The sequence below is a fragment of the Pristis pectinata genome, chromosome 14 (genome assembly GCF_009764475.1).
Source record: "Pristis pectinata isolate sPriPec2 chromosome 14, sPriPec2.1.pri, whole genome shotgun sequence".
Lineage (NCBI taxonomy): Eukaryota > Metazoa > Chordata > Chondrichthyes > Rhinopristiformes > Pristidae > Pristis > Pristis pectinata.
This window is the reverse complement of record NC_067418.1, coordinates 46952739-46978623: the sequence shown is the minus strand read 5'-3', so window position 1 is coordinate 46978623 and position 25885 is coordinate 46952739. Positions and strand designations below refer to the sequence as shown.

Genomic DNA, 25885 nt, shown 5'->3' with positions numbered 1-25885 from the left:
GGATTGGGTGATGAGGCAATCAGGGGTCAGGGATTGGGTGATGAGGCGATCGGAGTCAGGGATTGGATGATGAGGCGATTGGGGGTCAGGGATTGGACGATGAGGTGATCGGGCATCAGGGATTGGGTGATGAGGCAATTGGGGGTCAGGGATTGGGTGATGAGGCAATCAGGGGTCAGGGATTGGGTAATGAGGTGATCGGAGTCAGGGATTGGGTGATGAGGCAATTGGAGGTCAGGAATTGAGTGATGAGGCAATCAGGGGTCAGGGATTGGGTGATGAGGCAATTGGGGGTCAGGGATTGGATGATGAGGCGATTGGGGGTCAGGGATTGGACGATGAGGTGATCGGGCATCAGGGATTGGGTGATGAGGCAATTGGGGGTCAGGGATTGGGTGATGCAAGTGGCGGTCAGGGATTGGGTGATGAGGCAATTGGGAGTAAGTGATTGGGTGATGAAGTGATTGGAGTCAGGGATTGGGCGACGAGGCAATTGGGGAACATGAGGGCATTTCCGGTGAGGTTGAGGGTGGGGTGACCTGGATAAAAACCCACAGGAGACGATGTACCTGGGAGATGACCGACAGACCAGGCCGATATCAAAGCGTGTGCCACCCACTACTGCCACCACTTCATGTGTCCAGCTCCAGGGGAACCCGCAGCAGCTCCTCAAAGGCCCACGACCAGAGCATTAACTACCCAGTCACGCTTTAGTGTGTGCCCTATTGATTAAAATGCAGTCAGCTGGCAGGCAACAAAGGCTGCACAATCCATTCAAACTTTGCCAATTTGTCAACAGTGCAACAACCTCAAAAGCAAACAAAACCACCTCAAACACAACAGCGACTTAAACCAGCCCACTCGCCGAATGTGCGGCAGTATCACAGCCTTGCTCGTGGCTTTGAATGGATGAAAAGCTACCGACAACAGACTTCTTTCGAGGCAGTCAGTATTTATGTGCTGTAAGTGGTGGTGACTCACATGAAAAGCAGTGCCAAAATGTTTTAGCTTTCACTGGAGCTGAACAGCACAAAGCCGTCTCCCGTCCGCCGGGGTTTGTTGGGGGAGTGGGATTTGCTAAATAAAGGGCAATTGTGTTGTTGCACACTGCGGCCCCTTTGCTATGCCTGTGATGCTCTCTGGCGGGGTTGGGGGGGTGGTGAGAAGCCCTTTTATGACCATCTGCAGAGAACTATTTGACTAGAAGCAACCCAGGGCTCTTCTTGTTCATTACGAACTACTACAATGCTACTATACCATAACAAGTCACTGCAAACTACAACAGTATCTAACAGCAATTAAATTAAATTATTCTCATCCTCATCTAGGATGCAATTTATTCCCCCACTGGACCGGGAACACCTCCATGGTGCCCGTGGACACCACATGCTCTTTTTCCAGGAAGACCTGGGCGTGAACATGCCGCTGGAACCCATGGCTCTCAAAAGCAGGGCCCTGGAGAGATCCACCTCGCAAGCTTCGATCTCATTGCTTGAACGCACTGCGTGCAAGGCAGTCACTCTGAAACTTTTACAGATGAGGGTTTGGCTGGCTAACTCAAGGGGAGGATAGCTTCAGAGTTCTATTCACTAGAGTTTGAAAGGAGAGGGGATCTCATAGAAACCTACAAAATTTGAACAGGACCAGACAGATTAGATGCAGGATGTTCCCAGTGGTTAGGATAGGAAAGGCTGAGAGGGATATGGGCCAAATGCAGGCAAATGGGACTAGCTTAGATGGGAATCTTGGTCAGCATGGACTGGTTGGGCCGAAGGGCTTGGTTCTTTGTTGGTATGACTCAATGAATCTAATTACTGATCAGTCAGTCTACCCTCAAAGTCATGCCAAGGGTCATTGACAGTGTTATCAAGTAATGCCTACCAACCCATGCCCACCTTGGCTTTCACCAGGACCTGCTCAACTCCAGATCTCCAGTGCCCAGGTGTGGACCAAAGAGCTGGATTCCAGAGGTGAGTAGAAAGCGCCTGCCCTGACACCAATGCGGCATTTGATCGAGGTGCCCTGGTAAAATTGGAGTCAATGGGCAGCAGGATGAAAATGCTCTGATAGTTGAGGTCAGACATTGGAGAAAGGAAGACGATTGCCATAATACAGAGTCAGTCATCCCAGTCCCAGAACACCACCACTGCAGGAGTTCCTCAGGGCAGTCTCCTGGACCCAACGATGCTTCATTGATAACCTTCCTTCCATCAAGTGCGGATGCCTGCTCGTTACAGAGTCACAGAGCAATACAGCACGGATACAGGTCCTTCAGCCCAACTGGTCCATGCCGACCACGGTGCCCACCCAGCTAGTCCCAATTTCCTGCGTTCGGCCCATATCCCTCTAAGCCCCGCCCCTCCATGTACCTATCCGAGTGCTTCTTATGTGATACCATTGTATCTGCCTCACCCGCTTCCTGTGGCAGGTCATTCCATATACTCACCACCCTTTGCGTGAAAACGTTGCCTTCAGCTCCCTTTTAAATCTTTCCCCTCTCACCCTAAACTATGTCCCTACCCTGGGGAAAAGACTGTTACCGTCCACCTTTATCTATGCCTCTCATAATCTTAAACATTTCTGTAAGGTCGCCCCCCCTCTCAGTCTCCTACCTTCAAAGAAATAAGGACCCAGCCTGGCCAACCTTTCCCTTTAACTCAGGCCCTCTGGTCTTCTCAGCACCCTTTCTAGTTTAATCACAGCTTTCCTGTAACAGGACGACCAAAACTGTACCCAGTGCTACAAGTGCGGCCTCACCAAAGACTTACACAACTGCGACATAATGTCCCAGCTCCTGTACTCAGTGCCCTGACTGATGAAGGCCAGCGTGCTAAACGTCTTTTTCACCACCCTGTCTACCTGTGACGTCGCTTTCAACGAACTATGCACGTACTCCTACAGTAGGTCCCTCTGTTCCATGACACTCCCTAGTGCTCTACCATTCGTAGTATAAACCCTACGCTGGTTTGACTTTCCAACATGCATCACCTCACACTTATCTGTACTGAAATCTATTTGCCACTCCTCGGCCCACTTCCCTAAATGACCAAGATCCTCCTGTGATCTACGATAACCTTCTTCACTTCACTACGTTCATCTGCAACTCCTGAGCAACAGTGCTGGGACGGACCATCTCCAAGAGAGAGCTTAACCTACATTTGGCACTAAATGGCACTACCATCGCCAGTTCCACCATAATCAACATCCTGGGGTCACCATTGATCAGAAGCTCAACTGGGACAGCCACATCGTGGCTATAAGAGCAGGTCGGAGGCTGGGTAGCCCGCGATGAGTGACATCTCCTGATGACCCAAAGTCTTTCCACCATCTACAATGCACGTCAGGATGGTGATGGGATACCCCGTATTTCCCTGGGCAAGTGCAACTCTCACAAAGCTCAAACCCACCCAAGACAAACCAGGCTCCTTGTGCGAACTGGGGTCCCCGTGTGTTAGAGGGAGTGTGGGAACTGAGGTCCCGGTGCGTCAGAGAGGTGTGGGAACTGGGGTCGCGGTGTGTCAGAGAGGTGTAGGAACTGGGGTCCCCGTGTGTTAGAGAGGTGTGGGAACTGGGGTCCTGGTGTGTCAGAGAGGTGTGGGAACTGGGGTCCTGGTGTGTCAGAGGGAGTGTGGGAACTGGGGTCCCGGTGTGTCAGAGGGGTGTGGGAACTGGGGTCGCGGTGTGTCAGAGACATGTGGGAACTGGGGCCCTGGTGTGTCAGAGGGAGTGTGGGAACTGGGGTCCCAGCGTGTCAGAGAGGAGTGGGAACTGGGGTCCCGGTGCGTCAGAGGGGTGTGGGAACTGGGGTTGCGGTGTGTCAGAGAGGTGTGGGAACTGGGGTCCCCGTGTGTTAGAGAGGTGTGGGAACTGGAGTCCTGGTGTGTCAGAGAGCTGTGGGAACTGGGGTCCCCGTGTGTTAGAGGGAGTGTGCGAACTGGGGTCCCGGTGTGTTAGAGAGGTGTGGGAACTGGGGTCCCGGTGTGTCAGAGAGCTGTGGGAACTGGGGTCCCGGTATGTCAGAGACCTGTGGGAACTGGGGTCCTGGTGTGTTAGAGAGGTGTGCGAACTGGGGTCCCGGTGTGTCAGAGAGGTGTGGGAACTGGATTCCCGGTGCGTCAGAGAGGTGTGGGAACTGGGGTCTCAGTGTGTCAGAGAGGTGTGGGAACTGGGGTCCCGGTGTGTTAGAGAGAGCAGGGAACTGGGGTCCCAGTGTGTTAGAGAGGTGTGGGAACTGGGGTCCCGGTGTGTCAGAGGGAGTGTGGGAACTGGGGTCTCAGTGTGTTAGAGAAGTGTGGGAACTGGGGTCCCGGTGTGTCAGAGGGAGTGTGGGAACTGGTGTTCCAGTGTGTCAGAGAGGTGTGGGAACTGGGGTCCCGGTGTGTTAGAGAGAGCAGGGAACTGTTCATCAATTTTTAAGTAATCGTCTCGACAGCCCACTGCACTTCTATCCCCACATAAGTCATTTTGAAAAGTAATTTTCTCTCTGAAGACACTAAGGACAACATCATATTTTCTATTAAGTAGCTCTAACGACTCTAAGTTCCCCGTTAGTACCCATTCCGAATTGCGTATCTAGTAAGCAGGGAACAATAATAAGCATACTTGTTGATCCTCATCTGGAAAGCTTTGAACCACTTTTCTCCTCATTATATGAAATTTCTAACACCCCATTTAAACGAAATTAAATGAGAGAGGAAATTGGAGGAACTGTGTATTCCAGAATAACAATGCTAAATGTATCCTGTTAGTCAATCGCTTGGACTGGATATTTTTAGGTAACCTGATTTGGGAGAGTTACTTCAATCACATCTGCGCATTCTTGGCATACAAACACAATTCCTCAAAGTACAGCCTGTGAATTAGGTGGAAGAATACAGCCACAGCTTCTAAAGATGTGTTTATCTGCTGATTACAAGGACCTTGAAAGAACCTATAGATTAAACTTTCAAAGCTGGTGAGCTGAACAGTGGATTTTAAGAATTTTAAGAGGTATATTTTGGTTACTGAGCCACTCGGATTAATAGTTGATGGATAGATTGCTCAGGACTTCATGTTCCTAGATCCCTGGGATCTGCCCATCTTTCTGAAGCCGCTCCCAATCCTTTGAGTTGATGTCCACAGTGAGAGTCCATCTGGAGCACTGTTAGGTACTCCCTGCACTCCCAGGGGATGCTCCAGTACCAAAAGCCTACCTCTACTGCCATACCTCAGTCTCCCAGATAATGTCACGTGTAAAACTCCTGCTCCTTTTACAACATCCCCCTCTCAGCCATGGGAGAGCTACCAGTCAGCTTCTAGATCAGTGAAGACCAACAGAAAAGCACAATGCCAGAAGTGTACAGAATACAGGCCTGGACAGAGTGGACGTGGAAAGGACATTTCCATTAGAGGGAGAGTCCAGGATCCGAGGGCCTCAGTATTAAGGGACGTCCCTTTAGAATGGAGATGGGGAGGAATATCTTCAGCCAGAGGGAGGTGAATCTGTGGAATCCGTTGCCATGGAGGGTTGTGGAGGCCAAGTCATTGGGTGGACTTAAAGGCAGAGATTGATGGGTTCTTGTTTGGTAAGGGGGTTAAAGGTTATGGGGAGAAGGTGGGAAAATGGGGTTGAAAACAAAATCAGCTATGATTGAAAGGCGGAGTGGACCCGACGGGCCGAATGGCCTAATTCTGCTCCTATATTCTATGGATTTATGGTCGAATACAATTCAAGGCAATGAGGATAGGGAAGGTATTGGAGAGTCGTTCTGCTTTCCATTGCTGGGAGATCAGGCTAGCGTGCGGTGTTAAGCATTTGCTGGGGTGAATGTCTAGCTGAAGCGCGAGCTGAGTTGACCCATCTTCCGCTCGCAGTCTCTCCTTGATGGTTGTTTATGAAGCCTCACAGCTGACAGGAAGTCTGCCATCAATCATAGGAAATTACATCAGCTGGGTTATTGTTATTTAATCAGGGTGGACTGCACACAGCTTAACGCAGAGATCTTCACAGCTCTGCGGCTACCTCGCACACACTGAGGGCAGTCATTTAAAACAGTGGCGGAACAATAGAGCCAGAGACCCGGGTTCGATCCTGACCTCCGGTGCTGTCTGTGTGGGGTTTGCACGTTCTCTCCCTGTGAACGCATGGGTTTCTCCCGGGTGCTCCGGTTTCCTCCTCTATCTCAAAGACGTGTGGGTTGGGAGGTTAGTCGGCCGTTGTAAATTGCCTCTAGTGTGAGGTGTGTGGTAGAATCAGGGGGGAGTTGAGTACTGTTATTGTTTTTACCCTGTACTACCTCAATGCACTCTGTACTAACTCAATGTAAATGTACTGTGTAATGAATTGATCTGTACGATCGGTTTGCAAGACAAGTTTTTCACTGTACCTCGGTACAAGTGACAATAATAAACCAATACCAATAGCAAGAATAAAAGAGGGGATTAACGTAAATAGGAGGTCTTTTCACCCCAGCATTGTGCAATGAGCATTAACTGACCCATCTCCAAACCTTTGTATCCTTCCTACAGAGTGTAACCCAGCACTGGACTGAATCACCACTTGTGGCCAAACCTGTACAAGTCTTTACCATACCATTACACTCTCGATCTCTCCTTATAAAACCAAGCACCCAGATGCCTTACTTCAGAGCCACCTCAACTCTTCTGCTTCTTTTAAGGACTCTCTATTCTGCAACTCTTTCAGATTCAGATCAAATTAGTTTATTGTCGTACACACCAGGGTGCAATAAAATTCCTTGCTTGCCCTGAAGTTCATAGAGTAAACACTATACATAGTAATAATAAATGCAACGAAGAGGACTGCAAAACAATGGAATGGAGCAAAGTATGGACGTGCAAGCTGAACTAGTGCAAAAAGGAACGCTAAAGTGACAGTTTAAAGGACTCGACATTACTGCTGCTGGTTCTTCTTTCCAAAACAGATCACCTCAAACCCCTGGAGTGTGCCTCCATCTCGCCAGCCTGTTTGGAACCTGCAGGACACCTTGATGATCCCTGCCCCTCGGCTAAATGTGTACCAATTCATCCACTGTCCCCTTAATCTCACGTGCTTTACTGGTTCCATTCCACAGTGCTTGTCAACTGCCTCTTGAAGTTCCATACATACTACCCCCATTAACAAATCTCCGCTGGCCTTCATTAATTAATATTAACTCAAATGGCAATAAATTTTGATCCCAGATATCGATCAAGGGTTATGTGACATAGAGTCACGGAGTCTCAGAGTTATACAGCATGGAAACAGGCCCTTTGGCCCAACTCGTCCATGCTGACCAAGATGTCTATCCAAGCTGGTCCATTTGACTGCATTTGGCCCACGTTCCTCAAAACCCTATTCTATCCATGCATCTGTCCAAGTGTCTTGTAAACATTGCAATCGTATCTGCTTCTACCACTTCCTCTGGCACCTCGTTCCATCCACCCAGCACCCTCTGTGTGAAAAAGTTTCCTCTCAGATCCCTTTTAAATCTGCCCCCTCTCACCTTAAACCTATACCCTCCAGCTTTAAACTCCCCTACTCTGGTAAAAAAGGAAGACTGCAAACGTCCACCTTATCTATGGCCCTCATGATTTTATGTACCTCTATAAGGTCACCCACTCAGCTTCCTTCTCTCCAGGGAAGAAAAGCCCCAGCCTATTCAATCTCTCCTTATAACTCAAGCCCTGCAGTCCCAGGAACATCTCTACAGAGGGGTGATCAATGTGACATTAGAAAAGCAGCAAGAGTCCCACTACCCAGAGGAGGCAGGGAGAGGGAAGGACTCTGGAAACTCAGGAGGGTTCAGGGGAATATCAGTATGAACCTGGTGTAATGCGGAAGGCACAATCCGACTCTGGAAGATGAAGCAGAGCTTGAAGTAAAACGATGGTGATGTAGGGTCTGAATCTGTTGTGGCGAGGGCCAAAGAATCGCTGAAGGTTGAAACACACCCAGTGAGGGAGACACAAGAGACTGCAGATGCTGGAATCTGGAGCAAAACAGAAACAATCTGCTGGAGGAACCCAGCGGGTCGAGCAGCATCTGTGGGAGGGAAAAAGATGGTCGACGTGTTGAGTCAATGAGTCCTGATTCAGGGTCTTGACTCAAAATAGAGAAACAAAGAACTGCAGATGCTGAAATCCTAGATGAAAAACACTACGATGCTGGAGGAACTCAGCGGGCCAGGTAGCATCCGTGGAGAAAATCAGGTGGTCAACGTTTCGGGTCCTGAAGAGCGGTCCTGACCTGAAATGTCGACTGCCTGCTTTCCTCCATGGATGCTGACTGGCCTGCTGAGTTCCTCCAGCATCGTGGTGTTTTTCACCTTGACTCAAAACGTTGACCATCCCTTTGCCTCCACAGATGCTGCCTGACCCGCTGGGTTCCTCCAGCAGCTTGCTTTTTACTCCAGATATGAGGGAGCTGGTTCTAATGATTTGAGAAAGGAATCAGCAAGGGGAGACTGAAGTCAAAGATACTGCAGGAATGAAGAGCCAGCTACCATTAGTACTGAGACAGGAAAGGCCACGCTAGTTAGTTATATTAGTATCTACAGCCATTCCCCCTATCATTGGGGTTACAAATAGGAGAATTCAAACTCCTCACGTTGGCAGAACTGTTGAATACCTTAAAATCCTTACTTAAAGGATTAAAACTGTCCTCAGATTGACTCTCCAAAAAGGTTAAAATGTCAAAATCAGAGTTAAGAATCCTTACTTAAAGGATTAAAACTGTCCTCAGATTGACTCTCCAAAAAGGTTAAAATGTCAAAATCAGAGTTAAAAAAATTCTCAATTTACAGACATCCCATTTACAAATTTTCATCGTCATGCCATTGACACATTGGGCCTTGGATTTGCAAAACAACAGATAATTTGCCGGAGGAACTCAGCGGGTCGAGCAGCATCTGTGGGGGGGGGGGGGGGGGGGGGAAGGAATTGTCGGTGTTTCAGGTCAAAACCCTGCATCAGGATCCGAAACGTCGACAATTCCTTTTCCTCTCGCAGATGCTGCTCGACCTGCAGAGTTCCTTCGGCAGGTTGTTAGTTGCTCCAGATTTCAGTGTCTGCAGTCTCTCATCTCTCCTTTGGTTTCCAAATCTATTTTGCGCTATAACAAACTCACACCAGTCTCTGCCCATCTGATTACATTGTACTGATATACCCACAATGGGCTTCGATTTACGAAACTTCGCTCAACGAATCGACTTGCAGGAACTCATCCTTCTCGTAAACTGTGGTCAGGGTGCAAACCAAAAGCAAAGTACTGCAGATGTGGGAAGTCCGCAATAAAATCAGTGAATGCTGGAGGTACTCAGCAGGTTAATCAGGTGACAGGTCATGGACCTGAGATACTGGCACTGCTTCTCCCTCCACAGATGCCGCCCGACCTGCTGAGTACTGTTATGTTTGTTCTACATCAAGAGACAAACTTTGCGTGGGTTTAACATCTGAAAATGTTATGAACCAACAACACCAGAGTGGCTTGCTTTCCCTCTCTTTTTACAGCCACTTTCTGTTCCCCGATGTGACCCCTTACATTGCCTACTGGGAACTGTAGTTCTTCAGTATAACTACATAATAACACAAGTACCTCCAGCATTTTCCATTTGCATTTTTGGTAGTAACCAAGTACACTCCAGCAGGCAGAGAGTTTTAGCATCAAAAACTCGAGCTCTCAGAATGCCAAGTACAACAAAGGCTCAACAGAACAAGAAGGTCAGGATGCCAAGTACAACAAAGGCTCAACAGAACAAGAAGGGGAGGGATAAGCAAACACAACTGAACAACAGGCAAAGTACGGACCCTGCAGGGAGAAAATGAAGCAGCGTGCAAAGAGAAAGATCGGCACATCCATAAAAGGGTATGCAAAATTATTTTCTGAACGCATAAAAGGTAATAGGATGTGCAAAGGGGCAGTGGGGTTAATTAGAAACAGGAAAGGAAATTTGTGTAAAGGTGTTCACAGAAGGTGGTGCTGTAAATAGAGGGAAGTTGGGGAGGGAAGGGAGGATATTGTGCAGTGTAAGGATAGTGAGGAGGTGCTAAATAAGAGATGCCTAAGTTATCCAGCACTTCTTATTTTACGGGGGAACTGCCGGAGTGGGGCAGCTGGTGGAGCCGTCGTCTCACAGCTCCGGCGACCCCCAGGTTCGATCCTGACCTCCGGCGCTGTCTGCGTGGAGTTGGCACCTTCTGCCTGTGACTGTGTGGGCTTTCCACCGGGTGCTCCGGATTCCTCCCACATCCCAATGATGTGCAGGTCAGTAGGTTAATTGGTCACAGTAAATTGTCCTTAGTGTGTAGGAGAGTGGTGGAACTGGAGTGGTTGGGGGTGGGGGGGGGCGGGGGGGATGTTGATGGGAATGTGGGGAGAATAAAATGGGATCAGTGTGGAACAAGTATAAATGGGTGGTTGGGAGTCAGCATGGATTCAGTGGGCCGAAGGGCCTGTTTCATACTGTAGGATTCTATAACTCTATGGCAATCTTTCAGTCCTCTTTGGGCATTGGAATGGTGCCAGGGATTGGAGGATTACAAACTGTTAGATCCCTGTTCAACATGGGAGAGATGGGACAGACACGTCAGCCAAGGATCAGTCAGTCTAATGTCAGTAAACTACCAGCGTCCAGTACAGGGATAAAGTTCTGATCTGAGAAACACAAGCTAATGAGGACCAGCTTAACTGAGTTGTTACAGGCGATTTGCATTCAACTATTCATTGACTTTGATACAGTCGTGGAGTGGAGAATTGATAAGGGGAATTTAGAATGTTCAACAGGACGTTTGTAACATGGCTTTGAAGGAACAGTGCTAACTTTGGCCATATGTCGAAAGGAGGAGTGTAGAGGTACACTAATGTTCGACTGTCTGGTGGGATTTGCAAAATGACTCAGACCCAGGGGTTGACATTGGGACTATTGCTTTCCTTGTAATATATAGATGATCACAATTTTGTATAGGGAAACATACTTAGCAAAGTAATCAATAGTGAGCATAATGAAAGCACGCTTTAAGAAGGCTTAGACTGATGAAGTGCACAGACATAAGGCCCTTGCAATTAAATGTTGCTAAGAACAAAGTGAAGTTGGTAGAAGCAACTTGGAGAGACCGTTGCTCAGAAAACCATCCTAAAAAGTCACTCAATGTTCACCTTAGAATGGCAGCCATGCGTCAATTGTATTTCAGAAGGGCTCGTCTAGATACTTGGTAAACGTTGCGAGATGGGTGGGGTGTTGATGGATGGGTGAGAGACAATACTTTATAGGGGGAATGGGATTGATGGGATTGTTCTGAAAACCAGCATAGACTCAGTGGACCGAATGGTGTCTTTCTGTGCATTAAGGAAAAATGAAATACAAAAATACCAAATTTTGAAAGGACTTGGGCAATACTACTTATGCCTGCTCTTTGTACAAGCGTATGAGGAGCATTTGATGTTTCTGGGCCTGTACTCGATGGAGTTCAGAAGGAAGGGCGGGGGGGTGATCTCATTGAAACCTACCGGATTCTGAAAGGCCTGGATAGAGTGGACATGGAGAGGATGTTTCCAGTAGTGGGAGAGTCCAGGATCCGAGGGCACAGCCTCAGAATAAAGGGATGTCCCTTTAGAACTGAGATGAGGAGGAATTTCTTCAGGCAGAGGGTGGTGAATCTGCCAAATTCGTTGCCACAGAAGGGCGTGGAGGCCAAGCATTGGGTGTACTTAAGGCAGAGATTGATGGGTTCTTGATTGGTAAGGGAGTTAAAGGGGAGAAGATGGGAGAATGGGGTTGAGAAAAAAAAAATTGAATACTCCTGATTGAATGGCGGAGCAGACTCGATGGGCCGAATGGCCTGATTTTATATCTTATGGTCTTATAAAGGGTTCATAATGGGCCGGGATACGTTAAAAGGGGAAAATGGGGAATGGGAAGGAATTCCTTCCCAAATTAATAGTTAGGCATTGTGGAATAAGGAATCTGGGTAACCAGGGAGGCAGCTTACATTATTGTGTTTGAGAGAAGATTGGGCGGTTTTCTGGAAAAGAACACAATTGGGAGTTGTGAGGGGCAAGGAGACGGCGGAGGTGGAACTGCTTATGGAGTCTGACTTGCCCAAGAAATCCTGATGACTTTATCCCCCTCAAGGTGAGCCTCTGGTGAAATAAACGGAGCCTGCCAGTGGGAGAGGTCCCAGCACTCGCCTTCGGGAAGGGTGTCAAGGTCCTTACCTTTGACCTGTGAATCTCTCCATCGTCGTCTTCCCCACCCACGCCGAGGATCTTCCGGGACTTCAGGCGGCTAACCAGGTCAGTCTGGCTGTGCTTTTTCATCAGGGGTGGGTGTTGTTTGGCAGCCATGGTTGCCCGCAGCAGCCAGTCCTGGTCGTACGCTGAAACTGAGAGGAGGAGAGGCCGTGAGACTGAGAGACCCTGTGCAAACATGACTACAGCTGCCCGACGATATAAATAGTGGACACGTGGTTGACTGGGCGAGGGGAAAGTTGTAGACTGCAGCAAGATATTATGAAACATTAATAGCATTGTTCAGGCCACAGCTGGAGTGCTGTGCGCAGTTCTGGTCGCCACAAACCGCAGGAAGGATGCGACTGCGCTGGAGTGGGGGTGCAGGCCACATCCTCCGGGACGTTGCCAGGGACGGAGCAGGGAAGATAGGCTGGGTTTCATTTTCCCGGGAGCGGAGGAGGCCAAGGGTAGACCTGACAGAGGTGTACAAGATTAGGAGGGAGCACAGAAAAGGTGAGCGATGAGAAACATTCCCCGATAGCAGAGACGCCTGAAATCAGAGGGCGTGGGTTTAGGGTGAGGGGTCGGAGGTTCAGAGGGGATCAGAGGAGGGATTTAGTTTTCATCTGGAAAGTGGTTGGAATCTGGAAGGCACAGCCGGAGGTAGTGGAGACAGGTACTCACACACTGTTCACAGCAAGATAGCGCCGGAGCGTGGCGACTCATTGCAAGCTGCTCTGTACAGATCTATTCCTTACCCTTACTATAACCGTTCTACACTTTTAAATTTAAATTCTATGTCACTTACTATTACTAATAATGTTCTTTTAAATCTTCTTACAGGGCTGGCAATGAGATGGACTCTGACCTCACGATGTACCTTGTTGTGACCTTGCACCTTATTGCACTGCACTTTCTCTGTAGCTGTGACACCTCAATGCACTCTGTACTACCTCAATGCACACTGTACTAAGTCAATGCACTCTGTACTACCTCAATGCACTCTGTACTACATCAGTGCACTCTGTACTAACTCAATGCACTCTGTACTACCTCAGTGCACTCTGTACTACCTCAGTGCACTCTGTACTACCTCAGTGCACTCTGTACTAACTCAATGCACTCTGTACTACCTCAGTGCACTCTGTACTACATCAGTGCACTCTGTACTACATCAGCACACTCTGTACTACCTCAATGCACTCTGTACTAACTCAATGCACTCTGTACTACCTCAATGCACTCTGTACTACATCAGTACACTCTGTACTAACTCAATGCACTCTGTACTACCTCAATGCACTCTGTACTAACTCGGTGCACTCTGTACTACCTCAGTGCACTCTGTACTACATCAGTGCACTCTGTACTACCTCAATGTAACTGCACTGTGTAATGAATTGGCCTGTATAATTGGTATGCAAGACACGTTTTTCACTGTACCTTGGTACAAGTGACAATAATATAACTTTTATAAATAAAAGAATATAAATAAACAAATAAATAAATAGGTAAATAAATAGATAAATAAAATAATTTTAAAAACTAATGCCAATACCAATACTTCGACGAATGTGGGCCAAGTGCTGGAAAATGGGATCAGGTGTAGATAGGTAGTTGGTGGCCAGTATAGGCCATGTGGGTCCAAGGGCCCTAATTCTACACTATTTCTCCATGACCAGGCCAACCTAGTCAGGGCATGTTTTGGAGTCAGCTGAGTGGCCCAGATGGTGGTACTTCTGAGTCAACAGCCTCACTCCACAGACTGAAGCACCCAAAATTTCGAGCAGGCGATTCCGTGATGTCCTGATTGCATGTGGCCAGACTCACTAACGTGAGGTGAGGCATGAAGTGGGCCCTAAATTCCCTCTCGGGTGGATGTGAAAATATCCCCCGCCTCTGTTCCAAAGGAAGAGCGGGCAGCATCTCCCTGTGTCCTGGACAGTGTCTACCCCTTAACCACCAGCAGAATCCAGCCAGTGTCACAGTGCTACAGACAATCTGCTGGAGGAACTCAGTGGGTCGAGCAGCATCAGTGGGAGATGAGGAAAGGAACTGTTGATGTTTTGGACCCTGATGCAGGGTTTCGACCCAAAAAGTCGACAATTCCTTCTCCCCACAGTTGCTGCTTGGCCCGCTGAGTTCCTCCAGCAGATTGTTTCTTGCTCCAGGCTCCAGCATCTGCATGGTCTCTTGTGAATCCACAGTCACGGCACTGTTTGAGAGATGTTCCTAATTTCAAACTGCTTGCCAAGTTTGCTCTGTTGCATCAATGACTATGTTTCAAAAATACTTCATTGTTATTGAGCATTTTTTAAGTAACTATTTTCAGCAGTTATTAAAGGGCACCAACTTTCCCTGGAACAATCCCTTCAAAGGCTATTATACTGAGCAAATAGATCTAATCAGCATCTGCGTGGAGCCCTGTTGAGGAAATAGTTTTTTGCTAACCTGCCCAGTAATTATTCTCATCAGGGTCATTTCTTATAACATAGAACGCTATAGCACAGTACAGGCCCTTCGGCCCACAATGTTGTGCCGACATTTTATCCTGCTCTGAGATCTATCTAACCCTTCCCTCCCATATAGCCCCCTATTTTTCTATCATTCATGTGTCTATCTAAGAGTCTCTTAAATGTCCCCAATGTATCTGCCCCCACAATCTCTGCCAGCAGTGCGTTCCATGCACCCACCACCCTCTGTGTAAAATACTTACCTCTGACATCCCCCTTATACCTTCCTCCAATCACCTTAAAATTATGCCCCCTCGTGTTAGCCATTTTCGCCCTGGGAAGAAGTCTCTGACTGTCCACTCAATCTATGCCTCTTATCATCTTGTCCACCTCTATCAAATCACCTCTCATCTTCCTTCTCTCCAAAGAGAAAAGCCCTAGCTCACTCGACCTATCCTCATAAGACATGCTCTCCAATCCAGGCAGCATCCTGGTAAATCTCCTCTGCACCCTCTCAAAAGCTTCCACATCCTTCCTATAATGAGGTGACTAGAACTGAACACAATACTCCAAGTGTGGTCTGACTAGAGTTCCACAGAGCTGCAACATCACCTCGCGGCTCTTGAACACAATACCCCGACTAATGAAAGCCAACACACCATACGCCTTCTTAACAACCCTATCGACCTGCGTGGCAACCTTGAGGGATCTATGGACTTGGACCCCAAGATCCCTCTGTTCCTCCACACTGCTAAGAGTCCTTAAAAATCCTTAAAAAGAAAACAGCATTCAACAAGATTTCACAAAACAAACAGAAGTACAATGATCCGTGTAGAAATGCTCCACTTTTTTCAGTTTAAGGGACAAAGCAGATCACAGTGTATTCAGCAAGTGAGTTGGTATTGAACTGGCTTTGGCCTTGAGAGGATACATCCAAGTAGTGATCTTAGAGGTTTCGTACAATATTAAGTCAGGCTGAGGAAGTCAAGGTATTACTCTAAATGGAATTATAATAAGGTTCTAAGCTACAATAATTTTGATATTATAATTGTTTCTTTATTTCAAAGAGTAATCGATTCACGGAACAGAGTCCCAGAGAGTAGGGGAGGCAGAAATCCCGAGAGGGGAGGTAATTATCAGGAGCACTGCACTCATTCTGTGTGTGCAACAGTGCATTTTATGAGTTCCAGCTGGACAGTCTGTCTATCAGCCCTCCTCACCTGCATCCACCTATCACCTGCCACCTCTTGCTCCGCCCCTTCCCCCCCCCCACCTCTTTTTCTGGCCATCCCCCCTCTTTCTTTCCAGTCCAAATGAAGTCTCTCGACCCAAAACGTCGACTGTCCATCTCCCTCCGTGGACGCTGCCTGGCCCGCTGAGTTCCCCCAGCGTTCTGTGTGTTGCTCCAGCTAGTAGAACTGCCGCCTTACTTACAACTCCATCAACCCAAGGTTCAATCCTGGCCTCAGATGCCGTCTGTATGGAATTTGCATGTCCTCCCTGTGACCATCTCAGTTTCCTCCGGGTGTTCTGGTTTCCTCCCGCGTCCCAAAGATATGTGGACCAGTGGACTAATCGGCTCCTATAAATTACCCCTAGTGTAGGTGAGTGGTAGAAAATGGGGGGGGGGGGGGGTGGAGTTGATAGGAATGTGGGGAGAATAATAGGATTAGTGTGAATAGGTGGTGGGGCGGGGGGGGCGTTGCTGAAGGGCCTATTTCTGTGCTGTATGACTGCAGGACAGGCACCGTCACTAATCGTCAAGATACACAGGAGGAGATTTGGGAGAGCCAATTACTTTGCTCAGGTAATCCAGATCAAGAAGGCATGATGTTAAAATTACTGCCACAGCAGCAGGTGGGAAACTGCAACACAGAGTCACACAAAACAGGAACAGGCCCTTCGGCCCATCCTGGCTATGCCGACCATCGGTCTTGTCTAGATTAGTCGCATTTACTCACAGTTAGTCCGCAGCCTTCTATGCTCCCCTCCCTCATAAGCTTGAGACAGTGGGGGAATTAAGGCCCTCAGGACTAAGATAATCAGACTTCTGTCAGATTGAAGGATTTGGAGCAAAAGTAGGTGCAAATTAGCCGCGATCCATTGGAATGGTGCAGACTAGACGGTGCGTGTAACAATCCCACATTGTGGCCAATGTTCAACCCTCACTCAACCGATCCCACTTATGGGATCTTGCTGTACACGAGTTAGCTTCTGCACTTCCTACGTCATTTTAAAAGTACTTTGTGGTTTGTCAGATGCTTCGGGGCGTTCCAAAACGGAGGAAGGTGCAACATAAATCTAAGGCTATCTTTTCCCTTTGGAGACCGAGCAAACTTGATTCACTACAGGGACCCCTTATATCAGTGGTAACTGGCAAGGAGTACTTGCAAACACTGAAGTGGCTGCATGGGGCCTGATCCCAAACTGACCTTGCCTGTAGTCACGTGTATCACACCTCCATCACGGGTTTATGGATGGCTATAGAGGAATTGGGAAATTTCGATGCCAATCTTTATTTCCCAACTCTCAGCTGTGGCCCAGTTGCCAAGATGTGAACCTTTTAAGCAGAAGGTCGTGTTCCGGTGCAGAGACTTAGAGACTGAGTGCAAAGTTCTCGGCCGGCACTGCCACGTAGCACTGAGGGCGTGCTGGACTGTTTGCAGACGTTCAACTAAGGCCCCACCCGCTTTAAGGACACCAATGACACTACTTCAATGAATGGTTTGGGAGTCCCCAGTGTTTTGGCCCACACTTACTGTGCAATCAACACCATTAAAACAGATTACAGTGTACCCTTGCTTCACAGCAGTTCCTGCAGCAGAAATCCGTCCTTACGGAATTTACAAATCGCTACGAAAATATTTGAGATGCGGAATAAAAATTCGCTCTCTCAGAATTTAGCTGAGAGAAAAAAAGAACCAAATAAACACAAAATGCAAAACAAACAACAAATGGTTGTCAAGGGAAAATCACGTTACAGATTTTTTCTAGGAACACAATCCCTCTGTAACATGGGGCTGTCCTGTACTTGGTCATCACCATGCTGAATTTGCCGAATCTTGCTGTGCTTCCCCAGGGGCAGCTGGTTACTGTATTTCCCACATTACCACAGGGATCTCATTACAAAAAAGTACTTTAAAGCGACTTGGGAGCAACATGAGGTTGCGATTATAAATGCAAGCCTTTCGTTTCCTTCCTGTGGCCCAGAGCCTGGCTCGGATCAGTTGACCCAGCACAGACCAGGGATTCACCCTGGAAACCCTCATTCCGTGCGGCTTTGCCACACGAGAGATGGTTCCTTTACTCTTTCAACCTCTGGAGGGGACCCCTGCCTAGCTGTGAGGTTTAACTGCCCTAAAAATAAGACAAGTACTGCAGAGATATTACTGTGAAAAGTCACAAGGTAATCATACAGTCAGGGCTTCCACTTAATCACTGTGGTCCAGTTAAAATGGACTGCAATCTCTTACTCTTGAAATTATATTATAGTGCCTGAGTTTTCAAATTATTATGGTAGATACAGTTGACAAACATTTGAATCGCCTATGCCTTCAGGCTACAGACCAAGTAGAGTCATCGAGTCGCACAACACAGAAACAGGCCCTTTGGCCCAACAAGTCCATGCCAACCTTCTGTACTAATCCCATTTGCCTGCATTAAGACTGTACCTTGCCTATTTAAGGGTCTGTCTAAATGCCTCGCGGTTGTATCTGAATCCACCTCCTCCTCTGGCAGTGAGTTCCAGATATCAACCACTCTCTGTGGAAAAAACTTACCCCTCAGACCCCGCTCTAAAACTCCTCCCTCTCACCTTAAACCTGTGCCCTCTTGTTTTTGATCCCTCTACCACGGAGAAAAAGATTTTGACGATCGACCCTATCTATGCCTCATAATCTTACAGATGTCGATCAGGTCACCCCTTAGCCTCCTTCAAATGGATAGGGAGACAGGGAATTGACGGCCTCTTTCTGTGCTGTGTGACTCCATGACATCAGCTCTGCCCAACAAGACATTCTGTCTGGTGATGCAGGAAGCAATGATGTGCAAACGTTTCCATGTTGATTGCTGCAATATTTAAAGTTCCGCTTTCTCACGAGTGAGAAAGAAATTCAGAGTTTAGGCCATATTTATATCAGAACAGACGAAGGTGACTTCCCTTCTCCCCCCCCATACAGCTTGCCCCTGCCTCCATTCTGATTGTGATGGTCAGTAAACAACAGGAAATTATCGGCTTTGATTGAGGAAGCTGGAATAGGAGGTGTCCCCACCACCAACGTGAATCCTCGAGGGCTTTAAGCTGAGAGGGGAAAGAGTAAAGGAGATGTGCGGGGCAAGTATTTTAGCACAGGGAGAGGTGGGTGCCTGGGACACACTGCCAAGGGAGCAGATACAATAGTGGTGTTCAAGAGGCTTTTAGACGGGCTCATGAACATACAGGGAATGGAGGGATCCTGTGAGGGTAGAAGGGATTTAGTTTAATTTGGCATCATGCTCGGCACAGACATCGTGGGCCGAAGGGCCTGTTCCTGTGCTGTTCCATGTTCTCACAATAGCAGATAATCAACTGCTTGCTTTAGTGCCCTGCTGAATGCTGGCCAAGCTTCAACAGTGACCACGCTTTCCGAGGTCCCCCGAGGGCGTCAGAGTTCATCCTCCCTCCACACGATCAATTTTGTCAAATGAAGCACCGAGACCTTCCACTGGAAGACTCTGGGCACTTGCAAGGGCTTTGCTTGCCAGCACAGAGAATGATATCACAGAGGAAGTGACCAAGCCCCAATACACAATTTCCCAGGGTCTGCTAGTTGCATTTGCTGTCCATAATTGCTGGACAAATGTCACATCAGTTGTTGAAATAAGCGGGAGCAAACGATTTTCAAGAACTAACACGGTCATTGCCGGGGATACTCAATTCTTTCTTGGAAAAATTGTGTATAATTTATGTCTAATTTACGTTTTTCTCGTGAATGCTGCTTATCTGATGCTATGTGCCTGTGATGCTGCTGCAGGTAAGTTCTTCATTGCACCTGAGCGGACGTGTACTTGTGCACGTGACAATAAACTCAACTTTGACTTTCAACTTTCCTCACTCATGGTTCCTTGTCCAGCACAGTTGGCAGGGCTCTCAACTGCAGCTGCTCACCTCCCCACTGCTCATGCCTCTTGCACAGGTCACCCGCAACAATGGGCTTCTCCAATATGCAACATCTCCTCTTCCCCCCACCAACCCCCCCCCCCCACCTTCCAACCCTCCTCCCACAGCTGACTGCCCACTCCCATTTTTGCCACCTCACACATGAGCCCAGCACCAAAGCCACCCATCGCCTCCCCTCCCAGTGTTCCAAAGGGGGTGCTCTTATAGAGCATGGAGGAGTGACCTTATAGGGGTGTACAAAATCATGAGGGGCATAGATAGGGTGAATGCACTCAGTCTTTTTCCCAGGGTTGGGGAAATCAAGAACTAGAGGGCATACGTTTAAGGTGAGAGGGGAGAGATTTAATAGGGACTTGAGGGCTAACTTTCTTTTTTACACAGAGGGTGGTCCGTGTATGGAATGAGCTGCCAGAGGAAGTGGTTGAGGCAGGTACATTAACAACTTTTAAAAGGCAGTTGGACCGGTACATGGATAGGAAACGTTTCAAAGGATATTGGCCAAACATGGGCAAATGGGACTAGCTTGGATGGGGGCACCTTGGTCGGCATGGATCAGTTGGGCTGAAGGGCCTGTTTCCATGCTGTATGGCTCTGTGACTCTTACCTTCGATGCCTTGGCCAATAAACAAAAGCATTCCTTTTGACGTTGTAACCACCATTGACCTGTTCTGCGAGCTAGAAGGATGTGTGGATGTGCACTCCAAGGTCTCTCTGTTCCTTCACACCAGTCAATATCCTCCTATTTATTGTACATTCCCTTTCCTAATTGCAACTCCCTTCATGCATTACCTCACATATCTCTGGGTTAAATGCCATTTCCAAATTTCTGTCCAGCTCATCTATATAGGAAGAGTCATTAGTTCATACAGCGTAGAAACAGACCCATTGGTCCATCACGTTTGTGTTGGCCTTAAAGTACCAATCAATACGAATCCCATCTACCAGCACTTGGTCTGTAGCCTTCTATGTCTCAGCTCTTGTCTTGACACTTCTAAATGTCGTGAGAGTCTCTCCCTCCCCCACCCCCTCAGGTAGCATGTTCAAAACTCCAACCACCTCCTGGGTGAAAAAATATTTCCTCAAATCCCCTCTAAACCTCCTACCCCTCACCTTAAACCTTTGCCCTCTAGTTTTAGATATCTCCGCTCTAAGGTAAAATATCCCACAGTATGCCTCCCTGTCAGTGCTTTTCGTAATTCTCTACATCTTTATCAGGTTCCGCCTCAGCCCCCTCTGCTCCGCTGAAAACGAAACGCAGCCTATCCAGTCTTTCCCGAAGTGCTCAATCCCAGGCAACGCCCCGTTGCCTGCACCCCCTCCAGCACAGTCACATCCTTCCTGCGGTGTGGCGACCAGAACTGCACGCAGCACTCCAGCTGTGGCCTGAACAATGCTATTAATGTTTCATAATATCTTGCTGCAGTCTACAACTTTCCTCTTGCCCTGTCAACCACGTGGCCGTTATTTATATCATTGGGCTGCTATACTTACCTCTAAATCATTAATATTTATTAAAAAAAAAGTGAGGGACCAAGTACTGAGTCCTGTGGAATCCCACTGCTAACAACCTTCCAGTCACAGAAACCATTAATCCTTGCTTCCTGCCACTGAGACGATTTTGGATCCAGTTTTCCGCTCTCATCTGATTCCTAACCTGCAATGTGGAATCTCGCTCAAGTCCAGAGACTACACCACAAGTTCTAACAGCTTTAATTGACATCCACCTTATAAACCACAGCAATGCCTATAAAGCACCTTAGACTGAGCAATAAACCACTGCAGACATTCCAACACACGTTCAGTTTCATTCCGCAGGTCATGGGGCAACCAAGTTTTGCCAAAGCATGCAATGTCCTACAAGGTTTCAGGACTTCCATCTCTGCAGAATCCAGGGTCATCCCACACAGCAGGGGAAGCAGATAGAGTCACACAGAATGGAAACAGGACCTTTGACAATGTGCCAATCAAGATGCCCATTTATCGAGTTCCATTTGCCTGCGTTTGGCCTGTGTCCCTCTAAACCTTTCCTATCCGTGTACCTGTCCAAGTGTCTTTTAAATGTTGTTAATATGACTCCTTCAACCACTTTCATTCCATATACAGACCACCCTCTGGGTGAAGAATTTGCGGTTCAGGTTCCTATTAAATCTCTCCCCCTCACCTTTGGTATTAGTATTGGTTTATTATTGTCACTTGCACCGAGGTACAGTGAAAAACCTGTCTTGCATACCGATTGTACAGATCAATTCATTACACAGAGCAGTTACATTGAGTTAGTACAGAGTGCATTGATGTAGTACAGGTAAAAACAATAACAGTGCAGAGTAAAGTGTCACAGCTACAGAGAAAGTGCAGTGTAATACGATGCAAGGTCACAACAAGGTAGATCGTGACTTGTGCCCTCTAGTTCTTGATTCCCCAACCCTGGGAAACAGACTGTGCGCATTCACCCTGCCTGTGACCCTCATCATTTTATACATCTCTAGAAGATCACCCCTCATTCTCCAACCTCCAGTGAATAAAGTCTGAGCCTGCTCAACCTCCCTCCATAACTCAGTCCCTCGAGTCTTGGCAATATCCTCGTAAGTCTCCTCTGCACTCTTTCCATATTAATGGCACCTTTTCCTACGGCAGAGTGACTACAACTGAACACAACACTCCAAATGTGGCTTGACCAATGTCTCGTACAACCTTACTTGCTTTACAGGTGATAATACCCACTCTGCTCCCAATCCCAGGAACACCCACCCCTCTCCCGATCCCGGGAACACCCGCTCCCCTCCCGATCCCGGGAACACCCGCTCCCCTCCCGATCCCAGAACACCCACTTCCCTCCCGATCCCAGGAACACCCACTCCCCTCCTGATCCCGGGAACACCCACACTAAAGTCTTGGGAGGTTCCACGTTTCTGCTGAATACTTGAGACAACCTAGAGTGCCCTGGAAACCCTGGTAGCATTTGTGTTGGAATTTACCCAGGACTGTCACACCCAGCATCTCCATTGTTAAAATATATCTCTTCCACCATTAGAATTCCGCCCACTGTGCCAGCTCAGCTCAGCCAACTGTAATCCCGTTGGAGACACAAGCAACTACAGGTGCTGAACTCGGAAGCAAAAAACGAGCTGCTGGAAGAACACAGCAGGCCAGGCAGCATCTGTGGAGGCGAAGGGACAGTCGACCATTCATTCGAGACCCTGGAAGGAAGATAGCCGGTATAAAGAGGGAGGGGAGGGACGGGGGCCAGTAGGTGATAGGTAGAACCAAGTGAGGTGGGGGGTGATGGGCAGACGTGGTCAGGCGGGGGAGGTGGAGAGGTGGAAGTCAGAGACAAGAGGCTGGCGAATGATGGGTGGAATCAGATCAGGTAAAGAATTTAATTAGGTGGGAGCCAGGTGGAGTGAGGGAGGGGGAGGCAGGGACGGAGGCTGGAAGGTGATAGGTGGAACCAGACAGTTGCATTGCATGTGTTGGAAGAACAGTTGGCTCCTTCTCTGCCCAGGAGGCCAGTGTTGGAGCAGGAGAGGAAGTTTCCGAGGTTACCATTGCAGCATTTGAAGATAACTGCTCTTAAAGGAAGGAAAGCAAAACGGGAACAAGCAGCAAATATTTTGAGATATAAAGGTTCTTTTTTATTACCGAAGTTAGACCCAGGGGCATCTGCATTAATGGAGCCACTGAGTCAGTAACTACAGTCAGAGGGATGGTGGCAATGTACAATATTTGTGGTAGTTGTCTGCAGTTCTGGTTGCCCATTACAGGACGGACATGGAAGCTTTGGGAAGGGTACAGAAGAGGTTCACCAGGATGCTGCCTGGATTAGAGGGTATGAGCTATAAGGAGAGGTTGGACAAACTTGGGTTGTTTTCTCTGGAGTGGCAGAGGCTGCGGGGAGACCTGATAGAGGTTTATAAAATTATGAGAGGCAAAGATAAGAGTACACAGACAGAATCATTTTCCCAGGGCGGAAGTGTCAAATACTAAAGGGCATAGCTTTAAGGTGAGAGGGAGAGAGTGGTGGGTGCCTGGAACGGGCTGCCAGGGGTGGTGGTGGATACGATGGTGGTCTTTAAAAGGCTTTTAGATAGACTCATGAGTATGCAGGGAATGGAAGGATGTGGATCATGTGCAGGCAGAAGAGATTTGGGTTAATTTGGCATCGTGTTCAGCACAGATATTGTGGGCCAAAGGGCCTGTTCCTGTGCTGTTCAATGCACAAGACCAACAAAATCTGCATTGCAGCTGCAAGTTTTATCCCTCAAAGTATATTCAAAATCCCAGAAAATATTTATAATGGCAAATCTTGCTGAAAACACTCAGCAGGTCAGGCAGCGGCTGTGGAGAGGAAAACAGGCTTTCCGACACAGTGGCGCTGCCAGTAGAGCCGGTCCCTTGCACCGCCAGAGACCCGGTTTCAATCCTGACCTCTGTCTCTGTGGAGTTTACACGTTCTCCCCGTGACCACAGGGGTTTGCTCTGAATGCTCCGGTTTCCTGCCGCATCCCAAAGACGTGCAGGTTTGGAAGTTGACTGACCACCGTGAATTCCCCCCCAGTGTGTCGGTGAAGGTAGAATCTGGGGGGAGTTGACGGGAATGTGGGGAGAATAAAATGGGAGAGTAAATGTGCGCTTGATGATCGACACGGACTCAATAGGCTCGAGGACCTGTTTCTGTGCTGCATCTCTCTATAACTCCATGATGACCTTCTGATCATTGCTCTTTAGAGCATCAGCAGTTCCTCACTCCTGCGTTGTGCCTTAAATGAAGACTTCGGTTAAATGGATGCAGTGTTCCACATGGCTCGAATGCTCAGTTTCCCCATCAACTCTGCCTCCTCTTCACACAGAGAGGAGTGGTGGGGGTGGAATTATGAGACTATTGTCCGTGTAAGAAGATAATAAACATGCTTGAGTCCCTCAGGACTCAGATCCCAGGGACAGGTGCAGGGAAGGGACGCAGCCAAAGGCAGTGGAATTCCCCCAGTCCATGGGTTGATTGTACTAACCAGGAGTTAAGGAGCAGTAACAACATTTATTTGCTGCGTACATCCTAATTCTCTGGAGACACCTTCAATGTGCACTGAACTAAGACAAAATCAGAGGCAGTAGAAAACTCTTGCCATTAAAGAAGCCAGTAAGCTGGAAAAGATGCCATTAAGCTGGAAAGAGTGCAGAAAAGATTTACGAGGATGTTGCCAGGACTGGAGGGACTGAGTTATAGGGAGAGATTGAGCAGGCTAGGATTAGTGTAGGAGAAAGAGGAGTGTTCTTATAGAAGTGTGTAAAATCATGAGGGGCATCGATAGGGTGAATGTTTCCCAGGGCTGAGGAATCAAGAGCCAGAGGGCATAGGTTTGAGGTGATGGGAAGAGACTTAATAGGAACCTGAGGGGCAACTTTTTCACCCAGAGGGTGGTCCGTATATGGAACGAGCTGCCAGAGGAAGTGGTTGAGGCAGGTACACAAACAACATTTAAAGGCATTTGGACAGGTACATGGATAGGAAATGGGCCAAACGCGGGCAAATGGGACTAGCTTAGAGGGGAATCTTGGTCAGCATGGATCAGTTAGGCTGAAGGGCCCGTTTCAGTGTTGTGTGACTCTATGACTCTTTGCCAGTCAGTCTAATCTCCACAATCTGAAGGCACAAAGCATGTTACAGAGACAAAGACAACAGCCAGGCCGAGAACCTTACCGTCTGACCAAAGTAATTGAGGGCTAAACTGCTGACATGTTCTAATTTAAAAACAAAAATAATAAGAAGATATAGAGGTTTTAGATCCATTTAGTTTAAAGGAATGCCCATCTAATTTTAATGCTCACTCTACTTCCCGCTAATGAAGTAGCAAACTTGTACTGTGTGCTGACTGTGAAGTTACTGGTAACAATGACCATCTATGTAGCAGCAACTGAGTCTTCAAGAGGTAAGAGTGAAGTGATGGGGGCAGAATATTACGAAGATCTTTCAAATCACATCTCTGTTGGGGAAAATTAAAGGAATAACTCTGCCAAATTCTGGTGCCACAAGTGTGGGCAAGGTTATGGTCTCTCATTGAGAGGTTTGGTCTC

The 25885-nt window shown here is 47.9% G+C and overlaps 1 protein-coding gene across 2 annotated transcripts in view; it reads right to left on the bottom strand.

The window, feature by feature from the left end:
* tp53i11b (tumor protein p53 inducible protein 11b) overlaps positions 1–25885 on the bottom strand; it is a 99945-nt gene that overhangs the window by 33768 nt on the left and 40292 nt on the right. For both annotated transcript variants that reach the window (XM_052029620.1, XM_052029621.1), the window contains exon 2: positions 12191–12357. In XM_052029620.1, the coding sequence (XP_051885580.1) occupies positions 12191–12319 (129 nt within the window). In that variant the 5' untranslated portion in view covers positions 12320–12357. The remainder of the gene's footprint in view (positions 1–12190; positions 12358–25885) is intronic.